The sequence below is a fragment of the Mus caroli genome, unplaced genomic scaffold (assembly GCF_978045245.1).
Source record: "Mus caroli unplaced genomic scaffold, Mus_caroli_1 scaffold_12, whole genome shotgun sequence".
In the NCBI taxonomy this organism is placed as follows: Eukaryota; Metazoa; Chordata; class Mammalia; order Rodentia; family Muridae; genus Mus; species Mus caroli.
The window spans coordinates 119,509,032-119,534,644 of record NW_028227267.1 but is presented as its reverse complement, the minus strand read 5'-3'; the positions used below and the strand labels follow the sequence as shown (position 1 = coordinate 119,534,644).

General features: G+C 41.2%; 1 protein-coding gene and 1 non-coding gene across 2 annotated transcripts in view; one reads left to right on the top strand and one right to left on the bottom strand.

The window, feature by feature from the left end:
• Positions 1-25,613, bottom strand: part of Clybl (citramalyl-CoA lyase) — a 223,200-nt gene that overhangs the window by 11,326 nt on the left and 186,261 nt on the right. Inside the window, exons 3-7 of the mRNA XM_021181768.2 lie at positions 19,455-19,643; positions 14,902-15,003; positions 13,018-13,111; positions 11,585-11,752; positions 6,619-6,743 (exon numbers count right to left, since the gene is read on the bottom strand). Coding sequence (XP_021037427.1) covers positions 6,619-6,743; positions 11,585-11,752; positions 13,018-13,111; positions 14,902-15,003; positions 19,455-19,643 — 678 coding nt within the window. The remainder of the gene's footprint in view (positions 1-6,618; positions 6,744-11,584; positions 11,753-13,017; positions 13,112-14,901; positions 15,004-19,454; positions 19,644-25,613) is intronic.
• LOC115029262 (U6 spliceosomal RNA) lies at positions 2,704-2,810 on the top strand. Its single transcript, XR_003834841.1, has one exon. It is a non-coding gene; the product is annotated as a U6 spliceosomal RNA (small nuclear RNA).

Sequence of the window (25,613 nt, the reverse complement as noted above, 5' to 3'; positions counted from 1 at the left end):
GAAGATCAGGAAACACAAAAAGCTACTTACTAAGGATTTCTCTGAGTATTGAAATCTAAAGCGGTTTCTAAATTTGCTAGGGAATTCAATCTTCTGGTTATAGTTCCTTAATTTGTTTGTTTTTGTTTTCTTTTCCTCAAAGTGGCTTTACTAAATGATTTGTGCACAAAATTCACCCATCGTCAGTGTATATTTTATTAGTGTTTCAGTAACTACATAGTGGCTATTCCATTTCTGATTCTCCTTCCCCCTTCTGTGTTTTTCTGGTGCAGGGACAGAGTACAGGGTCTCTCACACTGTGCCCTTAGCATACATGGCTAAGTGCATAAATATTTTTATTTAGTTTAGAATACTTCAAGGTAGGCTTGAGAGATATCTCATTGTTAGAAAGCTTGCCTAGGAAACCGGAAACCTGGGCTTGGTCCTTAATACCGCAAAAAGCTAGGGCTTCTGGTAAACTCCAGCCTGGAGGTGGAAGTGGGGACCAGAAGTCATCCTGGGTAACCAACTAATCAACCAAACAGTATTCCATGTCAAACATAAGCCGCATTTGCTGACAGAAAGCCCAACAGTAAATGCCACATTACCCTGATGTCTAGCCATTCAAGAGGCCTTCCAGGGGAGGGGTAATGACAAGGTGAGGACAGGACTGGGATCGCAGGGAAGGTGGGGTGGGCACCCAGAGGCTGTTCCTTCTCCTTGTTCCATTTTGTTCAAGATCAGATGTGTGTCTGCATACACATCCGAACTACCCGTCCTATTTGAATTTGATTATAATGGAAATACTTTTAAGATCTTATCTGGGGGCTGAGGAGATGGCTCATTGGGCTAAGTCTTTCTGAACAAGCATGAAGAACTGAATTCGGATCCCTCACGTGCATGTAAAAGCTGGGTGCTGTAGGCAGTGGTATATTTCTGTATCCCCAGTGGAGCTGGGGCGACCCGGGGTGTCTGCTGGTCGGCTAGTCTAGCAAAATGGCAAGCTCCAGGCTCAGTGAGAGAACACCTCTCAAAAAACAAGATAGACAATGAGAGAGGAAGACGTCCGGTACTGATCCCTCGTCTCACATGTGCACACGCCAGCGTGCACACTAGCACAATACCCACACACAGACACACGTCACACCCACAAACACAAAGTTAACATATACAGGCCATCATTTGTGTGAGTACTTACTGGTATCCAGAAGAAACCACGTTTGTACTATTTCATTTAAGAATGAGGGTCACAGCTTTATAACAATCTTGCATGTGAGAGATTTCCAAACCCTTTTTGGGGTCTTAGGTCTGACTATAAGACTTCTGGGATTTACCCAGCAACAAGAATAATACTTTAAAAAAAATTTTGTTTTGGATATAGGGGAAAATGTGAATACAAAGTAAAGCTATTTCGTCATACTACCTTTAAGAATAGGTTTTAAAGCATTATAGTAAAGATGAAACCAATAATTTAAAAAGTTACCAACCCTAACCTATAAAAATAATAAAAACAAAAAACAAACCAAACAAAAATCCTCTTCTCCCTTAACACTGGACTGGCCATTGCTTCTAAAAGCAATGCAGTTAGTTTTAAGCAGTGGGGGAAATTCACTACCATGCTTTAAATGCATTTTTCTTTTCTTTTTTAATTGTAATTTGGTATATATCAAATCTGTCATAAAGTCTTTGTTGATGCCCTCAGATTTCCTAAGGGCTGGACTTTTCAGAGCTGGTATAGTGTACAGCTCTGAAAACTTTAAATGAACAGGGACACAAAGGGAAAAAGCAGTTACCAGGAATCTCAGAAGTAGATCTCTGAATCTTTCACTTTTACCCGGGATTTACCCAGTGCTGTTGCTATTCAGAAATAGATGGGAAAGGCTGTGTGGGATGGGTGGCTGGGCGTGGATGGGGACACGCTGTCACCACTTAGTGGTGCAAATCTTTCCGTGGACAAAGACAACAACCAAGTCTTTGGGTGGTTTGTTTGATCTGTGTGAAAGGGTGGCAGTGGGCTTTCTGGCGCTTGAGCAAGCGGGAACAATATTTTTGGCTGGGGAGATTTCTCCAGACTTCTCTCGGGGAGCCTTCGAGAGAGCCATCTGGATCCAACAGTGTTTCTTTTTGTAAAGCTCCTCTGCACTTGGAAGCATAAAGGAAAGGTGCGGAGCTGCAACCACACCTATGAAAACCACTTGCCTTCTGTACTTGGAAGGGGCGATTCAGTACAGCTGGCAGTCCGAGAGGAAAGGAAGCAACTCCTTTATGCGTTAATAAGAGATCGCTTGTAATTGATGTTCCCCGAATAGGAAGTGTTTATTAATGTCAGCTCATTAGTCCACACTATTGCTCCTTCATGAGTGAAACCGGAACGTTCCAGTTACGTGACACTTATGGCGGTAACATCACTACTGACCTTGTCTTGACCTTTATAACTGTTAATGGGACCTGGATCTTGAACGAACACTCCCCACTCCCTCGGTGAAGCTGTAATGAATGAAAACTGCTAAAAATGTTCACACAAAATCCTTCCAAACCCACATGACGCACTCAGGGCAGTGATGGGATTAAAAAGAGATCGCCTGGAAAATGGAATCAAAACTCAGGTTTGTAGCCAGATATGGCAGAAAAGTCATCATAAATACGATGCATGTATCCGCTATTCCTTCATACTCTCCACGCCGGAAGGAAGTGGCAACTCTTATGTTACGATCTCCTTTGATTGTGCTTCCTTCAGCAGCACAGATACTAAAATTGGAAAGACGCTGCGAAGACTAGTTTTGCCCTTCTGCAAAGATGACATGCAAGTTCAGGAAGAATTCTACGTTCTTACATGTTGGGAAAAAAAAAAAAAGATTTTCTTTGATGAGTGATCATTTTTAGAAGGCAACGAGCTGTTTTTTGAGCTGTCATCTTTTCCTAGCAAGCGATGAATGAGGGGAAAAAGCCTGAGCAGCAATGTCATAATTCAGATGTGAAAAATACACAGGGTCAAATATGCTTTTAAATATTGTATTAATACATATTTTACAGGTACTAAATTCTATGTAATTACAGTTTCTGTTGATCCCAACAGTAACTAATGACTTGAGAAGTTCCCACTATAATTATCCAGGTTTCACATTATGTAAAATTCTTAGTGGATTAAAAAAAGAAAAACAAGAAAAACAAGAGAGCTATGTGTCTTCATTAAGCAAACACTAAATCCAGTTCTGAATGGAGAATTTCCAGATATTATAAATCTCCACAATGAAAAAAATATATATATAAATGACAAATGGATAATTTTAAAGAAAATCCTTTATACTTTTAAAGCAAATCGCATGGAAATGATTTATCCCAGCAAACACATTTTACCAAGTGTAGTAGAAGAACTAATGGTTTGCAGGTTGTATTTCAGAATACAGTTTTTTTCTGGAAGGAAGGAAGAATCTGTCTGGTTAACAATGTTAGTTAAATTATAAATACTTTACGTCCTGGGAATTAAAACAGGAATAGAGCGTATGCTGAATGACCTTTTAGTAACGGATTTTAATAAGAGAAACCAAGCTGAAGTTCCAAATTTTAGCAAACTACTTCTGTTCTTATTAACAGGGATGGCTATGCCAGGTAAAACTGGCTCATCTCAACCTATCTTTTGAGTACCACTACCTGCCAAAGGGTCATAGAAGAGGTGAGTTGAGTATCGTTATTTTTCTAGGGTGAATTGTTTTCTCATATGCTCTCATACTAAGTGCAGCAGACTCAATTTCCATGGAACTGCTAACTAAGAGAAAGGAACACAGGATGATGAAAGTCTTGAGCCCCAACAACTCACCTGCTCGTGATATAAGCCTTCCCGCGGTTGTCATTTAGAGAGATGGGGAAGAAAATGTAGGACTTTTCACTATTGCCACTATCAGAAAACATAACTGACCCAGTGTTAACTGCCAGCTCTGGCCACGCTTCGGTGTAATTGAAGATGGGGGTGGGAGAAAAGCAAGGGTACATCGTAGTGCCTACTTGGACTGTTTCTACTTAAAGGAATTAATTAAATGAAATTTTCATCAGAGGAGAGGGATAGGGCCTCGGGGAAACTCATGAGCACCTCACCAGGACGCAAGCCATCCATTTTCCAGCCTTGGGAGTCATCTGTGCTTTGGACAAAATATCCAGGAGTTCGTATTTTTCATAAATGGTACTCATTTGAACTAAGACAGATGAAATGTTTGTTGGAGGTGATACTTCCTACCACTGAGAGCTTTTTTTATAGGAGATCTCTGCCAAAATAACCCACATACTATTTAAACCACACAAGCCCTCAAGACCCAAGGCACCTACCTGCAGTCCCAATGTTTGAGGCCAGCTAGTTTATAGGCGCAGTGAAAGGATCATGCTAACTGGATAAAATAACCATATGTCCCCACCGGAGGCTCCATTACTTGAGTCATTTAAGCCTCTCTGGACAAAAAGCACCAGGGCCATTTGCTGTTGGAAATCAAACCTCCACAAAGTGGACATAGGAGAAATGACCTAATAGGTAATGCCGTCTTCTGTGTTAAGGAAAGCTGGCCTGCCACACTGTTGTGAAAGCGAATGCCCTAATTATACCCCAACAAGAGGGGCACTTCTTATTTGGAGAATGAAAAGGGAAAAAAAGCCCAGTTTTAACATTTACATCACCATTATCAAAGGCCTGGGCAATTTTCCCTAGGAATAATATTTTCCAGATATAATGGAAAAAGTGTGTGTGGGGTGGGGTGGGGTGGGGCACAGTTTGTAGTCTTTATTCAGGAACTTAAGAGGCAGAAAGGGAGTGTTTCTGTTCTGACTTTTGTTTGGGAGCTGGTGAGGTGGGGGGGGGGGGTGTAACCTTTACCATCTGCTTATAAGGCCAGGTATCGCGTTCGGTATGTTTCAGTGTGTCTGGTTCACGGAGGCAGAACCATCCACACTGGATCTGTCTGCCATCTCAAGGGAGCACATGCTGCCTCAGTTTACTCTCTCAATATGCATTTACTGCTTGCACACTGTCTGCTGGTATAAGGCAGAATAGAGGAAAAGGATACATAGAGTGCGTGCGTGCGTGCATGCGTGTGTGTGTGTGTGTGTGTGTGTGTGCACTCGCTACTGTACACCTGTGCGTGTATATGTGTGTGTGTGTGTTTCTGCATACATACAGGTATGTGGGAAGGACATGATGGAGTTGTTCGCATGTGTGGATTAAAGATTGCACAGCTTTTCTTTCTAGGTAAATATGTTCATTTATTGGCAATCCTCATTTTGGATTGAAATACAGAAGAAACAAATGTGAAATACAATTTCAACTTAAAATTACTTTTCTGTGAAATAGATAATTTTTTGATGGCTGCTACTGACATGAAATGAAAAAAAAAACTTATTTTTCGTAATTTGGTATATTGTCCAAATAGGATCTTTCCTATGTAGATATTCTGCCTTTGGATATTAAGGGTGTGTCTGTACAAAGGTTAGTCCGTGTGTGGGGCAGGGGGTGGAGAGGGAGAGGGAGGTGGTATGCTTGGTCAGGGTTGAAGGCAGACATCCACAGGGAATGACCTATTTAATGTTGTCACCCATTTGTCCAAGTCGTGGGACTTTCATGTGTCCTTGCAGCCAGGGATCATGTAAAGGACACTTCTCACATGGGTGTCACAGGCCCACCACTGAAAACCAGATTTTGCTTCTTCTCTGCTGTGTTTTTATTTATTATTTATTTTCACAAGGGTGAGTGTTTAACATTTAGGACCTTACTAATCTTTTAGCATCTTCCTCTCCTAAGTAATTTTGAGTGGAGGGCATGACAACTCCATTCCTTACAGAAGTCACGGGCTGAGGTGAGATTATCTCCGGGATAGATTTAGAAAAGCAACGTCCCCCCATCCCTCTGAAAAAGAGGCAAACGGTATTATTGCAAATAACCTTTAAGATAATTAACTAACAATGCTGCAACTAGCATAAAATCTTCCTTCAGGCGACACCTAATTTAAGTGTTACTGGCACAAAGTGGAGACAGATTGTGCATTACCACCGCAATATTTACATAGCAGAAACCCACAGAGCGGGAAACGCCAGGCTCAATGAAGCACTAAATTAGAACAACCGTACCCAGTGTTAATTTGCCTTTCATTCTTTCCAAATCTCAGGTCCAGAAATCGGTACAAATCCATCTACAACCTCCTACTCCTAAATGACTAAACCCGAGGAGATGTTAGGACTTTTTCTTTTACCCTACCCCCACCCCACCCCCCCAATTAAAATAACTTGAAATTTATTTCTTCTCTCCACAAGAACCATGTGGTCAAACTGTGATTGTTTCGTTGCAACGCGCTCCTACTTTGATCTGAAATCACTCTCGTACAAGCGCCGCGTCGAAGACGACACAGCAGAGCCTATTCTGAGACTGCCAATACAGCTTATGAAAAAAAATAAATAAGACGAGACAGGGGGACCAATTAGTGAGATATTTAGGGAAAGGAATAGTTGTCTACCTTCCGCAATTTTCTCATTGATAAATTTTATTTCCGTTTCACATTTCCCATTTCTCCTGCCAAATGTAATGAGTTTTCCTTAAGCCATTCTTGTCTGTAATATTTTAAACTCCAGCACCACTCAAATCGAGGTATCAACAAAAACATTTACCTTTCCCAGCTGCTGGTGTTCTTTGAAGGCAGCAATCAGCTCTTCAGCCCACTGAATTTTTTCCGGGGTTGGAGTAAACTGTTCCTGTACCACTGCAATCTGGTTAGGGTGGATCACCTGTTTACCTGCAAAGAGAGCAACCACACTGGAGGCTCGGGACAGGCCAGATGCACCCAGCTGGGGACATCCCTGGACGCTTCATAGAGTGGGTGCTGAGGAACTGAACAGTACAAAGTAAAACCTACAACCAGACACAGTTTCCCAGAAAACCACATAAGAGCAAACACAAGGATGGGAGTTACTGTACTCTAGATTTATGTAGACGTGCGCCTCCAGCGTAGAAAAGCTCGCATTTTTAGTTACAGGTGGCTAGATCGGGCAGCTTGTTAAATAACTACTTTCCTTGGATTTTAACTAGAGAATGTCTGCAAGTTATCCATTATTTTGAGTTAAAGGTAGAGTGAAATTAAATGAGAATTCTCTCAAATTGTCTAAGCTGTCTAGTGCTTGTTTGCAGGGGGGAGGGGCGGGGGGGGGGCTTGTGGTGTTTTTCTATAGCTCATATACCAGTGACAGACAGTTATAGTTCAGCTCACAGTAGATGTTATGATCATATCAATACCAAACACTGCCTTAGAATGATACATTTCATTTTTTTTGAGCATGTTATTTTAAACATGTCAATTTCAATGAAAATACGTCTAAACTAAAAGGCAGATTTGAATACTGTGACATCTAGATTACTCTATCTCACATTTTTTAAATAGAAAGATTAGAGAAAATTTATCTGTTCCAAACTATATCTGGATCTTCCCTTTCTCCTTATAGTATGAGAGTTGTTTTGTCTTCAAGTGATAAGAAATGGTATCTATGTAGAAATATCTTCAAAAGGAAATTGTATCTATGTAGAAATACCTTCAAAAATCCTTGATTCTTTTTGAAGTTTAAGGGTTTTAAATAAAAGCACCATCCATATACAAGCCTCAAAGGATTGTATGTAATAATAATAAAAAAACCAATTTAACAATTAGGGAAGTGTGGTATCTAATCAGGTCATTAATAAAATGCAATATAATTTAATGTCACAACAATGAGATTAAATTGCATTACATGATAAAGTTATGAACGTAAATTGACTCTTTAAAACTGATGTACACTTAATGGCTGCTGACTATATTTGTTGTCTCATCAATTTGCTCTGCTTTCTAAACAGTTGCTGCAATATTTAACACTATATGTCACAGCCCACATGTTTTTATAAACTACCAGTTTCTATTACTATACTTATTCAGTTGAACCGATAAAGGAGCAATGTTTGTAAAAATAGTAAAACAGGGTTTTTCTTTTTCTAGTGTTTTTAGGTAAATAGATAATATTCTCTTTAAACCTCAGCATAATTAAAAATTCTGTTATTTCATTCTTGCCTGCCAGCATAGTAGAAAAATGTTATGAATCTATATGCATAAAGGCACTTCAAACTATTTGAAGACTAATTTTTAGAGCCAACTAATAGGAGCTACAAATGTAAACTCTTTTCAAATAGTAGATATTGATTCCACATTTAATTATAAATAGTTGTAATAATGTTATTTAAAGAGCTTGACAGTGCCCGGTAGTCATTTCCTAAATTGCTAGCCCTGGATTTCATAATTTATGTACATAATTTACATTGCTGTGCAAAAAGGCGGATTTCACGGGAACTTCTTGGTACAGACTCTGTAATGTGAGGAGCAAGTGTAACTAGTTAGCTGGGTTCTTGTGAATGTAACAATGTAACTAGTTAGCTGGGTTCGATGTAACAATGTAACTAGATAGCTGGGTTCTTGTGAAACCTTCCCGCTGCTCAGAAGCACGCAAGTTTCAGTACGAGGCCACTCTTATGTGTTGTGGTCTTGAAATCTAATGTACACTTTCATGCCAAGGATTCTTTTGTCCATCTATGTACATTCCAGTGAATGCATAATGGGCTTTAATGCCATGTGGGGCACAAGCAAATATTTTATCCACAAGAGTTCTTATTGACAAGTTACCAAGAGGGTGCAAAATTGGACGGCATTAAAATTTATGACCGTGAGATCCTCTTTACAAGACTGCTTGATATATCTTGCTTTAAATCAATACCTGTCAAGTTTTTTAGGCAACTGTATGATGGTATCATTTTTGTCTTGTACAAAAGACTGCAAAACCATTCAGAAAACTATATTGCTTCATATTCCTAATCTCGCCTAGCAGCCTGTAGTGCCATATAACCATAAGTAAGGGCTAAGGCAGTGGGAAAAGCTTCCTCCCACAATTAGTTTCGGTCTCTTTTTATTATTTAAAATACCCTAAAGTTAATGTATACAGCAATTGGGATTGAAGTTAAACCAATCAACACAAGTGGGGACTCCATCCAATAAAGACGGCAAAAAGAAAACTACAGCCTACTGTTTGATATGATGCTAGATTTTCTTGAGGGAGGAAAAGGAAGGGAGAAATTATATAATTTTATTATAACCTCATAAAATAAGGCTGTATGTGTATGTACACACTTAAGTTTTCATGCTGAAGTACTGAAAACCCTTGCCCTGGCCCAGTCTCGAGTTATGAATAACAGGACACTTTGGCTGGTTTTTAGAGCCTTTGACCACTTGCTTCAGATAAGTATTATACAGTTGGTGACAACACTCTGCCTTCTCCTCTTGGCCTCACCCCTGCCCCATCTTCTGCTGCTTCCCTCCCTCTCTCGTGCAAAGTTTAAGGTATCACAAATAAGTTCCAAAAATTAGTACCCTAGGATCACGAGAGTCATAAAACACTCAGAGAGAGCATGAGTTAAAACATACAGAGTCTTTTGATCACTTTTTTTTTTTTTTTTTTTTTTTTTAGTGTGCAGAAATATAGTCGGGGAAACAAAGACCTCTGAAAATCAGCATGTATGTGTGGAGTGTGTGGCCCCCCAGCTTACAGCTTCTGCCACTTGGAGGCACAATGGGCATTGTGCCCTCAGTGCCTCCCCGCACCCCAGCTTCCATCTTCCTGTGATTTAATACTCCCCGTTGGGCAGAAACAATAGTGCCAGGTCCATAGGTTCTTCGTGCTGAGTTGGGCACAGTCTAGACATTTAAACCGGATTTGAAATAGCTTGTCTTCTGAGATTGAATTGGGGGCCAATTCAATTCAGTCCTGTATCTTGAGAAAACTTTGAACCCCAGAGGAAGCTGGGGGTGGGGGTGGGGAAGTAAAGCAGGGACACGAAGGGCTGGTGGCTGAGACCAGGGTGCCTGGCAGCCAGTGCCACATACTGTAGGCCAACCACATCCGTCTCTTATTAGATAGATTTCATGGGCCTTTTTCTCCCAACTTTTCCATTGGGGCCACATCCTGACTGGCCAGGACAGGCATGCCCGACCCACGTACTGATTAGCAGGAGGATTCCTTTCCCTCTTTGCCTCTGTTAAATATAAGGAGAAAGCACTAGTAGTTCAGATCCGCTAAGAAACATCGCTGTGCATGGGATCATGTGTCTTTAAGCTTAAGAATTAGAGGTTCAGGATTATGTCAGTACTCTGTTATATATGAAAAGCAACATCAGTTTATTTCATCCTAAGATAACTAAACTATTGCTTAAGTCTTTCCATTTTGTTTCAGGATAAGACATCCTCCGCCAACACACAGTTTACATTCCAAGGTAATTTGTGAGACATGTAGTTCAAATCTGACTAGGTATAGTATCAAAATAATTTATAAAAGGGATAAACACCATTCCTTCCTTCTTCTCCTTCTTGCTGGGTACATTTACAGTTAGCAATCTTAGCACTTTCAACATAAGAATCAATGAGAGAATAAGAGAGAGACAGAGACACAGACAGAGAGACAGAGAAAACACGTTATCATGTGTACACAACCGAACAGGACCATTTATACATAAGATTCTATTACGGTTTTCAAAAAAAAAAAAAAAACAAAAACAGAATTCCATTGCAAAAACCTGATTTTCAGTTTCCTTGAACTCACAGGGACAGGAGTGATGAGCACTGGTGAACGTCAACTGCCTGCCTCTTCCCCATACAGACCCGTGAGGGATCCACTGACCCCGGTGCCAGCAGGTACCCACAGGTGGCAGCAGGTACACAGACACTTATGGGGAGACACAGGAGGAGAGAGGGGCTTCCCGTGGCCAAATGCTTTTTAAAAATAGTCAGAAGTAAAAATCACAGGTAATAGCAATTGAAAATTAATCAATACTTTAGCTATTTTAGAAACATTTTCTTATATTTCACCAATCTAAATTCTGACTGTTTTTCACTCTCAAACCTTCCCATCATAGTCTCATCCTTTGCCTGGGATCAGCTCAAATTAGACTGATAAAGAGACAGAAAAGGAAAGTATAAAGGAAAAAAATTCAATCAAATATTTTGTTTTGTGCCAGGCGGTGGTGGCTCACGTCTTTAATCCCAGCATTTGGGGGCAGAGGCAGGCAGATTTCTGAGTTTGAGGCCAGCCTGGTCTACAGAGTGAGTTCCAGGACACCGAGGGCTATACATATGTATATATATATATATATATATATATATATATATATATATATATATATACACACACACACACACACATATACATATATATTTGTAATTTGCAGAGACAAAAACAAAACAAAACAAAAAAAGACAACAAAAAACAAAAACAAAAAAATCCCAAAACCAAAAAAAGAAAGGAAGAAAGGAAGGAAGGAAGGAAGGAAGGAAGGAAGGAAGGAAGGAAGGAAGAGAGAGAGAGAGAGAGAGAGAGAGAGAGAGAGAGAGAGAGAGAAAGTAAAAAGAAAGAGAGGCAACAACCCATATACAACCCAGGTGACAATCATCAGGTGCTCTCTGCTCTGTGCAGCCTTCTCATGTTACAAGGTATGGGGTCCGTAGACATCTATATTTTCTGGAATGCCCACTAATGTACACATTGCTCTTTAAGACAGCACCAGGAGTCATACCAGTGAAGCCCATGGCGGCTGCTTCTCTTGACTGTCTGAGAAGTCCGTCTTCATCTCGGAAGTCAATGTACACAAGATCTATGGCTTGTAGGCCAAAGGCCTTTGCCGTGACAACAACCTTCTGCCGGGCATAGAGGATGTCTTGGGTGTCTTTGTTGCTTGTTGCACCTGGAAGTGAGTTACGTGTAGAAAAAGGGAGGCTTTAACCTTGGAAACCAAACCCAGGCGTATACTACAGAAACCAGGTTATAAAGACATGCGTGACTCCCTGGCAACTGTCTCCCAGAAAAGTAACTATTCCAATACACAGGAAGGTAGGTATATAGGGAAGAAGTGTGGAATGGCATATATGTCTAGTGGACTGGAACAATTTCCAATACAATCACTTGTAGTTGTGTTCGGGAGAGGGAAGCGGATCACAGGGGCCCCTAACAGATTTACCTCCTTTGTGCAATCACTTGGAGAGTGTCAGCCCAAAGATAACACTATAACAAGTGTCCAGGAAGCTGTGTGTGGGGGTGGGGGTAGGGAATGGCTCACTTCTTAGGAATGGCATAAGCTGGTCTTGTGACATCTGTCTTCAAAGATGTCCTGATCTAGTGCTTTGGGGTTTGGTTGGACCTGGGGGTGGGGGGTGGGAAGACCCTCACTTTGGGAGAGGCAGAAAGTGCCTGAATGCCTTCTGTAATAAAATACACTTAGCTGTGGGACACAAGAAGGTCTCTGGAAAGCCTTGTATTAAAATAAAATTTTCTTTTTCTCCCTGAGGGGAGGGAACATGTCAGTGTTTAAACTTGGGCTATAATACCCACTGCTCAGGAGGAGTGTCCCCAGCCCACTGGAGTGTGGTTCTGAAAACAGTTTCTGTAACCTTGGCCAACCATAGTTCTAACTCTGTAACTCTCCAACCATAGACACACCCGGAAAAGGGCTCAAGGGATATCAGCAGGGCTGGTACAATAAATGCTCTGAAATATACACTAAGGTAAATTTACAATCTATCTTAAACATGCCTTCTACATTCAACATAGAAACACGGCATCAGGGCCCATGCAGAAGCACTTGGACACTCCATTTAGAGGCTCAGGCCTTGTGCTTAAGTGAAGACCACAGATTTAAGCATCAGTAGTAGTAGAAACCGAGTAGACCCCATACATTCTTGAACATGCCTGAGGTTGTGGAGGCTTTTATTAGTTATTTTATAAATGAGTAGAAATAATAAAGTGGGATTCTGGAAACAGGAGATGGAGCCTAAATTATCAGGAAGTGGTGGTCAGTTGTCATGAAAAGGCACCGGGGCTAGCAAATACACATTATTATGTAAATGTCCCTTTGTGAAGGAAGAAGAAAATTCTTGAGCATGCGCACACTCACACACACACACACACACACAACTGAGGGCAGGGGAGATGTTGGAGACAGATCTTTGACACCTATGCTGGCTCGAAAATCTTCTCCTCCAAAAACGACTGCATCTAGGCAAAGACCCACTTGAGGTCCAATCTTTAGTGTTTCTTCACACACTGCCTGGAAAAGAGCAGAGCAGGGTCTCAGAGGCTGGGAGCCAGTGCATCAGCAATAGAAAAGATCCAGATCCTAACACACTTAGGCTAAGACAAACTGAGATCTTCCCTACAACCTTTCATAGTCTTCAGAGAAACACCTCATACATACCTGCTCTGCCTGGTGGTTTCATCAATATAGCTATCACAGTTTATTATATAGTTAAAACACTCCAATTATACAACATCCAATTTTCTAGATAATTTTTGGTAAACACTTTTAGCTTTTACTATAGGTAATTCATGTCTCTCCAGAATTTGTTTTTGTTTTAAGAGGATTCTTAAATGACAAACATAAAACCACAAGAGAGGAGGAAAAAAAAATTTTTTTTAAATCAAACTAATTGGATTATTTGCATTGGGATCAAGTAACGTGGTTTCAGGCTTACAGTCAGGCCATGCAAAACCTACAACTTCAGAGAGAAAATAAAAATGCTACCAGTCACCCAGGGCGCATGAATAAAGCAACTCTGTGACACGTCCAGCTGAATGTAAAGACGAATCACGTTTGCTATAGATGTAGCTATGAGTCTTGGGACATGCGGCTGTAATGTACTAACATCTGTGTGGGTGGGGAAGGAGTGAAAAGAGCTGTGGAGATACTGTTGATTAATTTCAGGCATTGTGAGAGCTCCTAAGTACATTACTGGATAACTGGATAAAATGGCAAAATCGTGCTTTAAAATTAAACCACTGTGTGTATCTGATCCCAGCTCTGGGATATGCTTCTGATTATACTTGAGGGTGCTAGAGTGAGCTGAGGACTTTGTGGTTGTTTGTCTGAAGGGGAGACAGGGCTCGAGGCAGCCCCTAAACATTTGCACTGGGCCCTTCCTACACAGTCCTACAGATCTCCAAAGCTTCCTCTGAACCTGATCTACTTCTGTTTTTAGTGATTTTTTCCCCCCTCCTACTCTCTGGAGTGGAAAAAATTAAATAAATCAAAATGCAAAACCAAAACAAAACAACCAAGGGCTAGAAACTTCGGGAAGAGGTACAGGGAGTGCTAGACAGCCATTCAAAGTCAGGTGATGCGAGAGAGACACGTTCTGGGAAATGATACAAAGGCTTGAAGATCAAGAGGGACAAACAAGCTGGCTATGAATCTGGTAAGGCAGGTAGTTTGATGCAGCCACACAGTGGCTGAGAATTGGCTCAGCTCATCTTTTTTGAATGTGTGTTAGAAAACACTTTATGTTTGAAATGTGGCAAACTGAAACAAGAGGCTACAGATTATTTATAGGATTATTATTATTATAGGATTATTTATAGGACTATTTATAGGAACTATGAACAATAATCATATCTGTTAGGGATTTCAGATAATAGTACCAGAGGCCAGGGTATTTGAAAGACAACTGGTAGGAAGGGCAATTCAAACTCGGTGTATAAAAGTGAAAATTAAAATTTCCATATATGCTTAATCTATGCATGTACTAATTCAAAGCATATATTTATTCCGTGGTTTAATTTTTATGCATACTCCAGGAACATATAAATGTTTGGAGACTGAGAAGACCTCTTTTTTCTTTTTTAACTAGTTTCTTTGTCTTCCAAGATACTGACAACCTTGTTATTGGAGCTGGACAGATAAGAAATGGCTTGAATATCTTACTTGGTTTATAAATCTTTCTTTAAAAAAAAATTAAGTAGATGTTCAAATTAAAAACAAAAACAAAAAACCAACCAGAAGTTCTTTAGGAAATCAAAGTAAAACACTAACTCACATGACCACGCTAGGGATGGCTTCCTTACCTTAAAATTGAGCAAACCCATTGCAGTCTCCACAAAGGGGATTAAATTCATTGGTTGTTCAAGTTTTCGGCCTTTTAAGTGGAGTGAAAATTTGTCTGAAAACTAAAATCAGAGATGTCATAGGTGATTAGACAGAACAGAAGCTCAGCCCCTGAAAATGCAGACAGAGCAAGGCTGAAAGCCTCTGACCTGAGGAAATACCCTACCCCAGCCTCCAGCATCCACACAAAGGAATGGGGAGGGGGCAGGAAGGAAGAAGGAAAGCAGAGAAAACTGAAGGTAACAAGGTTCCCCCCCACACACCCCCACCCCAAATCACAGTGAAATCTCAAACACCACAAATCCCTTTCCCTCCCAAAGGAACACTTTGAGGCCTAGGAGCAAGAAGGAAGGAGAGATTCCCAGTTTAAATGTTTCCCTGGAAAACATATTTACTCAGGACTTATCACCCTCTCTCCTCCACTGAATGCAAATGGCAGGCGCTCAGAACAAAGCAGACCTCTCTACCTGCCCCTTCTGTTTTTTGTTTCAGACCCAACACCAACACATGTGCAACTGTTGGCTGCCTTTTACGTATGTGCAATCCGAATTATCCGTTATAGCGCCACTATCCTTTGTTCCAGAGGGTTTTCTTCATATATTTTTTTTAAGCTTACCTAGGAAGACCTTAAAAAGGAAGTTTAATTCTTTGAAGACCAAAGCTTGCCAATTTTTTCCATGAGACCAGTTCACAGCTAGCTCTGTGCTGCCAGTGGGGTAGCCCAAATTCCAAAATCTATCATCTGGAAACATACAAAAGCCCTTGCAGATCCTCCACACCCCCGGTTCAAAAACAGGGGGAGGGAGCCCCACAATCTAAATTGTAAATCTATTATGTCTATCTAGATCTAATAAGATGTGGGAAGATTTAAAAAAAAAGAAAGAAAGAAAGAAAGAAACACAGGTATAATAAAGATATTTTTGTAAATAAAGTTGAAAACATATCTATCCATTTAAATTTAAGGAATATTCAGCCATTAATGGATATCAAAGGAAAAGGGAATTTTAATCATCTCTCCATTCAGTCTCAGTTGGGTAAATCATATCTAAGAGATTTGCATAAATATAAACCATCAAAGACTTTTCATCTTCAAAGGGGGTTTCAAGACCCTATAAGCTTTGTACTGTAATCATCACAGGTCAACCCTGCAGGAATAGGGCTGCTATGGCAACATAAAAAAACTAATGCTTAAGGCTTAGCATAATATTCTCACTAATAGAAAGGAAACTCATTTTAAAAGCTGGCAGCCTATTTACCAGAAGCGGGATTAGAGGTGTTATTTCCCTTTTTACCTGCCCCTCCTTGCCTGCCTGCCCCCCCCCCCTTAAAAAATACCTAATCACTGGGATCTTTAAAAAGCTTTTGAGTGATTTGCAGTAACTTTACAATTAGGCTAAAATAAATCACAGCTTTCAGTAATGAAGAATGATTCCCGTTGCTCTCCGCCCCTCCCTCTTAGCCGGCGTCACCGTCACCTCTCAGTAACTTTCAGGGAACAGAATAACCCACCACAACAGCCAGGGTGACGAGAGGGCTGAAAGAAAGCTCAGGGGCAACCTGTACGGTATCAGACGCCGTGAAAAATAAAACGTAATTTATGTTACAATTAAACTTGAAAATGAGTAGTGAAATATTGGTGGCTTGGGTGTTGAGTACTTAGCTACTGATTTTCTTTTCTCATTAAAAAAGAAGGGGGGAAAAAAGGAAGGAAGGAAGGAGGGGAAAAAAGAAAACTTACAAGGCTACTTGAACTATTCTCTGGGATAGTCATTACAACTGCAAAATTCGTAAAGTTTACAACTAGGTAAATCTTTTACAAGATATCCCCTGTTCTTAATGAACAAAAATCTCCAATGCCTTTTGCTTTATAGTCAATAGGGGCATTTAAAAATTAAATATGCTAGCCCCTCCCCCACCCCATCCTCTTCTTTCTTAAAAAATTGCATTAAGTACTAACACAAAAGGTAACTAGTGGAGAAGTTTCAATTAATTTTTTCAAAAGGAGACGATTAAATGTTTCCGGCCTGGTAAAGTGTTCATTTCATCGAGGTGGAGGGGACTGGGGAGGGGGGCGTGAGGAAAAGAAGGGGGGAGAATTACAAAGAGACTGGGGAGGAGGTGAAGTAGCAGGGCTCAGCAATTCTTTCAATTCCAGTGCACACCCAATAGCGTGTTGGAAGAATACGCACTGTTGGGATTTGTGGGAGAATTGTCCCGCGACAAAAGAGGCAGAGTTACGCTTGTTACAGCCCAATAAGCCGTGCCAGTCAGACAAGAGCCCACACTAACGACAAAAGGCGAGCGGGCGATTCTCACACAAAAGAAAACAAGTAAGCCCATCTTTCAGTTGTGCGTCAGGCTTGAGGTTTTACGCTTCGCATAAATACAAACGGAGAGGAAAAATAAACAGCCCCAAAGACTTCTGCTAACTAGAAGTCCTATTTCAATTTCAGCGTCTCCCTCACATCCGAGGATTCGAAACAGCGATGCGAAGCTGTAGCTCAGAATTGGGGAGATAACCCCCATCCTAAGCAAGTGCGTGCGTTAAGAGGCACAATGGATGGAACCAAAGAAAGAGGGACTTCAGAATTCTCCATCAACTTAATACATATCTGAGTGGTGTTGGAGCCCCCAGGACAGTCATAAACAGCTAGACAGCTAAGCCTAACCTTGCTGAGATCTCCAGTTTACTAAGTAAACACAAGCCCTTGGTGACCGGTCTTTAAGAGGATCCCAACGCAGAGCTGTCAACACAAATACCTTACCATTTTCATGTACGATAGTTTTCAACCTTCTAGTAGCTGCATTTGAAGAGTATACCGTGAAATAGACAAGAGTGGCCTCTCATATCTTATATTCAACTAATAGAGTACAAACATTATTACTGCAATATGGAATCAGTATTGAAATTTTTGAGATACTCTTCCATTTTACTTTATCTACTTGGAAAGAACATCAAGTCTCTAAACTCAGGCATATGTGCATCTTACTTATCACAAGCACACTTCAACTTGCTCGGGCCACAGTTCAAATGCTGAGTGGCAGTTGATCCAGCATATTCAGGTGGATTTAAACAGTGAGCAGCTGGGGCTGGAGAGATGGTTTAGTGGTTGTTAAGAGCACTTGCTGCTCTTCCAGAGGATCTCGGTTCAATTCCCAGCACCCACATGGCAGCTCACAACCAACTCTAACATTAGGGGCCTGACATCCTCATACAGAAATACAGGCAGGCAAAACGCCAATGCCCATGAAATAAAAGTGAATTAATCATTGTTTGTTTGTTTTTTTTAAGTTAGCAGTTTTACCATGTATAACAGCTACTTAGCATACTGCTTTAGCTAGATTCACAACCTTTAAGATAATATGAAATGGTGCTTTGAACACCCCCACCACCACCACCGTCCATTCAGTCCAGTCACTCCCAAAGGTTTTGCCCCAAGTGGCATAATAAAATGGCATTTTATTCAAGGTACTTGCAGAATAATAGTAAGTCCCCTATTCATCCCCTCTCCATCTCACAATTAAAACAATCATAGAATAATTGGGCCCATTTCAAAGTTTTCTTAAGTAATTTGACATGCCATCCACTTTACATTTCAGGCTTTTATTGGCTGAAAAGTCTGTCATGAAATGAAAACACACCTGACAGTAATTTAAAAAAGGGCGCACCAGAGAGCTGTTCAGGAAATAATATCTGAGCTAATTAAAACCACGAGTTAAAAGCTTCCTGTTTCTTCCTCCAGTTGCCCTTAGGAGTGACCTTTTCCTCCCTTCCCTGGGCTCTTTGCTTCATATGCAGCTAGACCTCCTCGATGCTTACGATGGCTTCAGAGGAGCCTCAGCCAGAACCATCTACATCATGGCTCTTACAAGTTGAAGCCCTGCCATTGGAATGCCAGGGTAGATGCTCAGAAAGTTAAGTGTCCAGGGGCTGCTTTGTGAGGGCTACTGAGGAGACTGCTCTGACCAAACCACAAATCCAAAAGTGATGTTTCCAAACCAAAAGCTGTTCTGGGAAACATGTTGGGAACTCCTGGATTCTAGGGAGGAGGAAATGGTGGCTTTTCCCATTCACTTTTCATAATCTCTTCTTCTTTCTTTTTTGAGTCAGGGTCTCAAGGAGCCCAGACCAGCCTCAAACTTGCTATGTAATTGAGGATGACCTTGAACTGCTGATCTTCCTGCTTCTATCTTCCGAATGCTGGCACTATATGCATTTGCCACCACGTCCAGTTTATTTGATGCTAGGGAATTAAACCAGGGCTTTGTGCATGCTAGGCAAACACTCTACAAATCAAGCTAAAACCAGCCACATTTTCTTCTCTTCCTGTCTCTCATTTTTTCTCACGGTGCCGACTGAATCCAGAACCTGACACATGCTGAGCAACTGTTTTATCCATGCATGGGCTCTCTCCTCAGCCCTGTATGTGCATTTCTAAATGGATGCTGTCTACACTCTCTCTGGGTGACTCCTGAGCTGGCCTGTGCTGCACAGAGAAGCACTATTACTTACCCACCGGATTTCTTCAGGACCTTCTACCTTTGGTAGCATCAGACTAGAGGGAAGAACTTTGGCCTGTAGAAATGTCTCCAGGTCAGCTTCAGCCAGACCACTAGACACCGAGTTGATTCTCACACACTTTTCCGTCGTGCCCAGGTCAAAGTCTTCAAGAGTTTTTGCTATTCTCAATCGAGCTTCATTCTGTAAATATTGAGAAATGTATCTCCTAAATGTATTCTTACCATTAAAGGAAACCCAACGAACAGTTTATAGAGTTCTGATGGACACTCATAGACATTTGATTAGAGCAAAACATTTTCTGCCCACAAACTGATACTGAAAATGAATGATTTCTGCACCCTGTTTAAGATGACTGAAACACAATGGGGAATGTTCCATCATGCATATTGGTATACCTCTGAATGGCAGAGTAATTCACTCATTAGTGTGCTTTCCAACTGAAGAGGTTAGAATGACTAATTAACTGATTGAGCGTTAACTATGGACTAAACATGGTTCCAGGTCTTTTACTCACATCTCTTCATTTAATAAGTCTTAGAAACCACATGCCATCAGGACTGTGGCAATGTCACCTGTCAGCATATTCACATTAGGGGAAAGCTAAGCATTTGCTTTTCTGCTCCCCAGACATCACACTTTAAAAAAAAAAAATCATCTTTTTTATTTTATTTGTTTTGTGACCAAGTTGTGTCTTGACATTCAATTAAGAAGGTGCCCACAGGAGTCTGACGCTCACTACCACGTGAGAGACTCCCACTAATTCAGGTGGAAACAATAACATCACCAAGGAATCCCTCTATGGAGTGCGTGACAAATAGACTGTTTTCTTTGATTTGACAGTCTTTGCTGCAGTTATGAAAAGCTGAAAGTCACATTTGAATTATCCCAAGAAAAACTGCATGAGCCCAAATATGTTATGTATTAGCTTTGAGTTTGAGGTGAAGACTGTGGGAGGGTGGTCGAGGAGGAGCTCACTAAGGGGTGGGGGTTGGTGTGGAGAGAAAGGAAGCTCTTGGGGCCATTATTTCCCGCCAACTCCAGTTTCAAAAATAAAGTCTTCCATCTTGCCAACAGCCCTCAACAAATTTTCATTGCCAGAATGAACACTTATCAAAGATAGTTTAATTTGCGAAGAATTTTTATTACACTAATAAAACTTTAAAGCATCTAACTACTGATGAATGCATTTTTAAAAAGTCTTGGAGCTGGTTAAGACCACTCACTGCTCTTGCAGAGCACCCACATTTACGTCCTTGAATCCACGAGGTGGCTTACAACTGTCTGTAACTCTAGTTCCAGGTGAGTGATACATTCTGCTGGCTTCTATAGGCACTAGTTACATATATATGTGTGTGCACCATGTTTGTGTGTATGTATGTGTATATACATAAATATTTATCAATTTTCTAACAATATACAGCTGTAAGTGCAGATAACCATGAGTCATTTGCTGCAAGTGGTGGAACCTTAGCACTCAGGAGGCACGGCCACATAGAACACAGAGGCTGAGGCAAGCCTGGTCTACATAGGGAGTTCCATACCTAGTAGAGTTACATGGTAAGAGCCTATCTAAAATAACAACAAACAACAAGAAGTTAGAATTATTTAAGCCAATACAAGTCTACATCCAGTAAGAGACAGTCCAGGACAGTTGATTTAAACCAGACATAAGTAAGTCTACCTCTCCATGGAAACCAGGAAGGCTTCTAGTTGGGGTCTGAGCTACACACTGTGATGAAAGGGTAGCTTAGAGTTATTAGGTCACATGGGAATGGCACCCAGAAGGACTTTAGGATGTCTCTGTGCAGACTAGATTTGCAGAGTGTTGGCTCTGAATAATTATGCCAAGGGAGGCAAAAGCAAGAGAAATCTCATAAGCCCAACAGTGGCTTGAGTCCACATGATGCTATCCTTTCCATTTTTAAATTTTTAAAATCTGTTTTCACAGCGTGTCTGTGTGTTGTAGGAAGTATGTATACATCAGCGCAGATGCCAAAAGAGATCAGAGGCATCAGACTCCCCTGAAGCTGGAGTCATAGATGGTTGTGAGCCACATTTGATGAGCTATGGGGAACCAAACACAAGCCCTCTGCAAGAGAAGTATATAAGCCATCTCTCCAGCACCCACCCATACCCAACTTGGTTATTCCATAGAGCAAATCCCACTTAGGTACTCTGCTATGTACCGTCGCTGAAGAAGCTAATGGGAACGTACCGATAACCAAGCACAGTAATAAGCAGGGTTTGAAGGCTGTCTACAGTAGCAGGCGGGATTCCTCTGCTTTTACCAGTACCCATTTTCAGACTCACAGCCTCAGAGAACCTAAGAATCAGGTCATGTTGCACACAGCTTGGACAGCTATGAACTCTGGATAGCTTGGGTTTGTAAACATTCCAACTTGTGAGTTCACACCCTACAGCAAGTTAGCCTTGCAGACTTGAAACTCTGAATAGGGGGGTGTGGGACACAAGTCAAATGGTCATACAGTCATGCTGAGTAGGATGGTGCACTCAGGAGGCTGAGGAAGGAGGATGTCCAGTTTCAGGCCAGCCTGGTCTCAGTTGCAAGACCCTTGTTGAAGGAAGACAAACAAACGTCCACCGAGCATGTGTGTTTGATGATGCAGAATTCCTGGCAACTTCTTGTGTCTCGGAATCTGAGCGCTAAGCTGTTCAGCTATTTCCTTTGGATTTGAAGGGAACTGTTTGTGCAGCTCATGCTATAAACCTGCTTGTGATTTTCATCTGAGGTCGGATTGCCGTGGTTTCCACGCATTCCTGTTCACTGAGTAAAACTCAATCCTTTAAAACTGGCTGCAAGCAGAGCACCTAATTCCAGTCTCTGCGCATAATCTGGTTAGTCGTTAACCAGTTATAATAATGAGCACTGAGAACTCAGCATTGTATTCTTCCTTTTCCTGGTTTTTGTTTTTGTTTGTTTTTGTCTTGTTTTGATTTTTGTTTTGTTTTGTTTTGTTGGCACAGAATAAACAGGGAGCTCTCTCCTGGCATCACCCTATACCTTTCCAAAAACGGAGACTTGTGTCTGAGGTATATTGACACCCCAAACTCTTGTTAACAGGTTGCTGCTTGCTACACTTTACATCAATGAAGAATGGATCCCTCTGGTATGTATCCCAAAATATCCAACAACCTTACCAAATTTACACCAGCCAACAAGTGTGTGGAATTTTTTTTTTAATGGTGAAATATGTCACTGTGCTAGTAAACACACCCATGCCATCTGTTGGGTTGAAAAGAAAGGCAGCTCCTAAGAACAATTAGTGCTGTGTATTCTGTTAGCTTGGTCCACCCAGTTGTGAGGAGAAAGACGTTCTGAGTTCTGTTTGCCTGTCTTCTCCCTACCATCTCTCGCATCATCTCCATCAACCCTTCATGCAGCCTCTTGTTCTCTGGCGATACTCCTCCCTCCATCTCCATCTTTAGGTGGGTTAAGAAGAGGTCTGCAGGTGCCTGGCAGACTCTCTGAGCGGGGTCTTTAGAGTAACTTGCCCAAAAATAAAAAGGAGTGAACTTTGTGGGGGAAGAAAGAGTGTTTTGGGGAAGGTTGGTCTCATTAGGCTGAGGGGGGACTCTATCACTAACAAAATGATACAGACCAGAATCTTTGGGACCAGAATCTTCCCAAAGTTCCTGCGACCGATCGATATTCCGTGCCACGGGCTCCTTGGTGCAGTGGACCAGAGGCTAATAAAACTGTCCTTATCCATAAGCCACAGTATTATGTGACCGTGTCTGCGCCAGGAACCAAGGCGTGCTATGATTTCAGAGCCTGGATTCCTGTCACCTGGGGAGGAGACATGCTCCGCTGACGTAGGAAAGCAGATAAATCAACCATCCCCAAGACCTGCAGCCTCCAAAATTAAGGGAGAAAAATCTGCGTGCGGTTGGTTCAATTGGCACCCATTAAAGCTAATGACTAATCATCCTCGCGAGTTTCTAGCACAGAACGATGAGATCTGCGAAGAAAACAACATCCGTCCACTTTTACACTCCAGTGGAAGGGGTGGTCCCTCGCGGCGGGGCGGCACAGTCTCGCCATCTGGAGAATAAATCGAGTGTGAAGTACAGTATAGTTTGGGACCAAGCTCCGTGGCGGCCGCTCAGCAGTCAGTTCATTAGCCCCAAACTTCCAGGGATTAGAGGGGCATCAATTCTACTGTCGGATAGGATGAGACAGACAGGGCACAGGATTCAAGAAACATCTAGACAACCAGGAGCCCCCTCTGGCTTATTTATAGAACCACAAAGTATAAACACGCAAATAAGTGCCTTAAATAACAACATCAGCACAGTTCCCTAACATCTGAATCAACGCCGCCTCCACCCCAGCTCCCCCTCCCCTTCTCCCCTCCCAAAACTGTGAAGGTTAAAGTACACACTTTATGGGACCAGAGGAAAGCTTGCCTCCATCAGAGGCTGAGATCTGGTAATTAAGAAATAGGAAGGACATCCTAGACCCAGGGGAGATGTGTAGCATTTGTAATTAAAAACATATATAAAATTAATATTTTCATTCCATAAAGACAAATGCCATGCCTTGTGTTCCAAACCCTTCCTTATGTTCTAACCTCTTCCTTTTCTAGACTGGCTCATCTTAACCCATTTTATTGGTCAAGTGATGTCACAGGTATGGCCTCTTCCAGGTTTTGACTATAAGGTCCTGATATCAGCATCTTTAAGCTAAAGTTGTCCAGGTCAAATTAGGTTAAACCAAAACAAAACAAAAAACTTTGACTAAATTCTTCCATTTAAAGACCTAATTTTTCATCTGCTTTTTAGACATTTATAATAAAAAGCAGAAATGCCTGTGACACAAAAGTCATCACAAAGAGACCATATTGTACTTCTTCATAAATGCACAGAATTTGTCATTACAGGGACCACTCAAAGGGAGGTAGTAACTGAAACCATGTTTCCTGATTCTTGCAAATTGGTAGTGTGTTTCATTAGACAAGAGACAGTGTTGACTTTCAAAAGGTCATTAATTGTACAAAATAATGAGTTTTGTTCTGATATTTTCAAATATGCACAGGATATACTTTGATCATATGAATTTCTAGTTCATTGGTTTTTGTTGTTGTGGAAAAGAAGTCTTGGTTTGTTTCCTGAAAGGAAAAGGAAGGATAAAAGGAAGAGAGAAAGACTTGCCTCCATGGCATTCTGTGTATTAACTGTTTTAAAGTCTCATCCCTTGATTATGTCCTGCAAGATTCCCCATGTCATTCCTATTCGCTCTGAAACCACAGATTTAGATGCAGGAGAGGTTTGTTTGGTTTTGTTTTTTTATGTGTTTATCGAGAATGATACATTAAAACAAAGGCTTATAGCAAAAATATTACAAGCCATCATTTCATTTCAAGGACTGAGAAGGCTCAGGAAGCTTACAGTACGTGCTTGGAATTTCTCATGCCGAAGACTGAATCGACTCTACAGGCAGCAAACACAACATACAAAAGACAACGATGACATCCAAAACTCTATGACAACAGATTATTTCACAGGCTCTAAGCAATTAAAAACATTGCTAAGGCAGCCAGCAAGAGTGGCTCTGAGGGTCAAGGTCCTTGGGGCCAAGCTTGAGGACCTCAGTCAGATCCCAAACCTCACTACAGAAAAGAGAACTGGCTCGTGCAAGTTGTCTTTGACCTCCGCACAAGCCAGGTATGCTCCGGCACGCACCCCATCACAAATAAGTATAAAAAAGTTTAGAATATTTCTAAAGGGAAAGTGTCTCTGAGCCACATGAGCACATTTGTCTCACATCAAGGAGCAAAGGACTTACATTTGTGCATTTCTCCGAAGAACTATAAAGAAATACCCATCTCAACAACAAGTGCACAGTAGGGAAGAGCGGGGTTGTCTGCAACTTACATTGAATTTAAGAGAATGAGTTAATGGTGAACAAGAGGACAGACAGATGAAGGCAGGCAGAATTAGCATGTCAGTGGAAAAATACAACAGGGAATACGCAGCATTTGCTATATGGTCTTACAAATTTTCTGATGTTCAAAATTCTGGTAATAAAACTGAAGGGAAAAATCCTGAAAAGATTTCTAAACTGTTCATATTTTGGAGAGCTGGTCAATGAATATTTTTTTAAAAAGCCAATTCTCTTTAACATGTGCA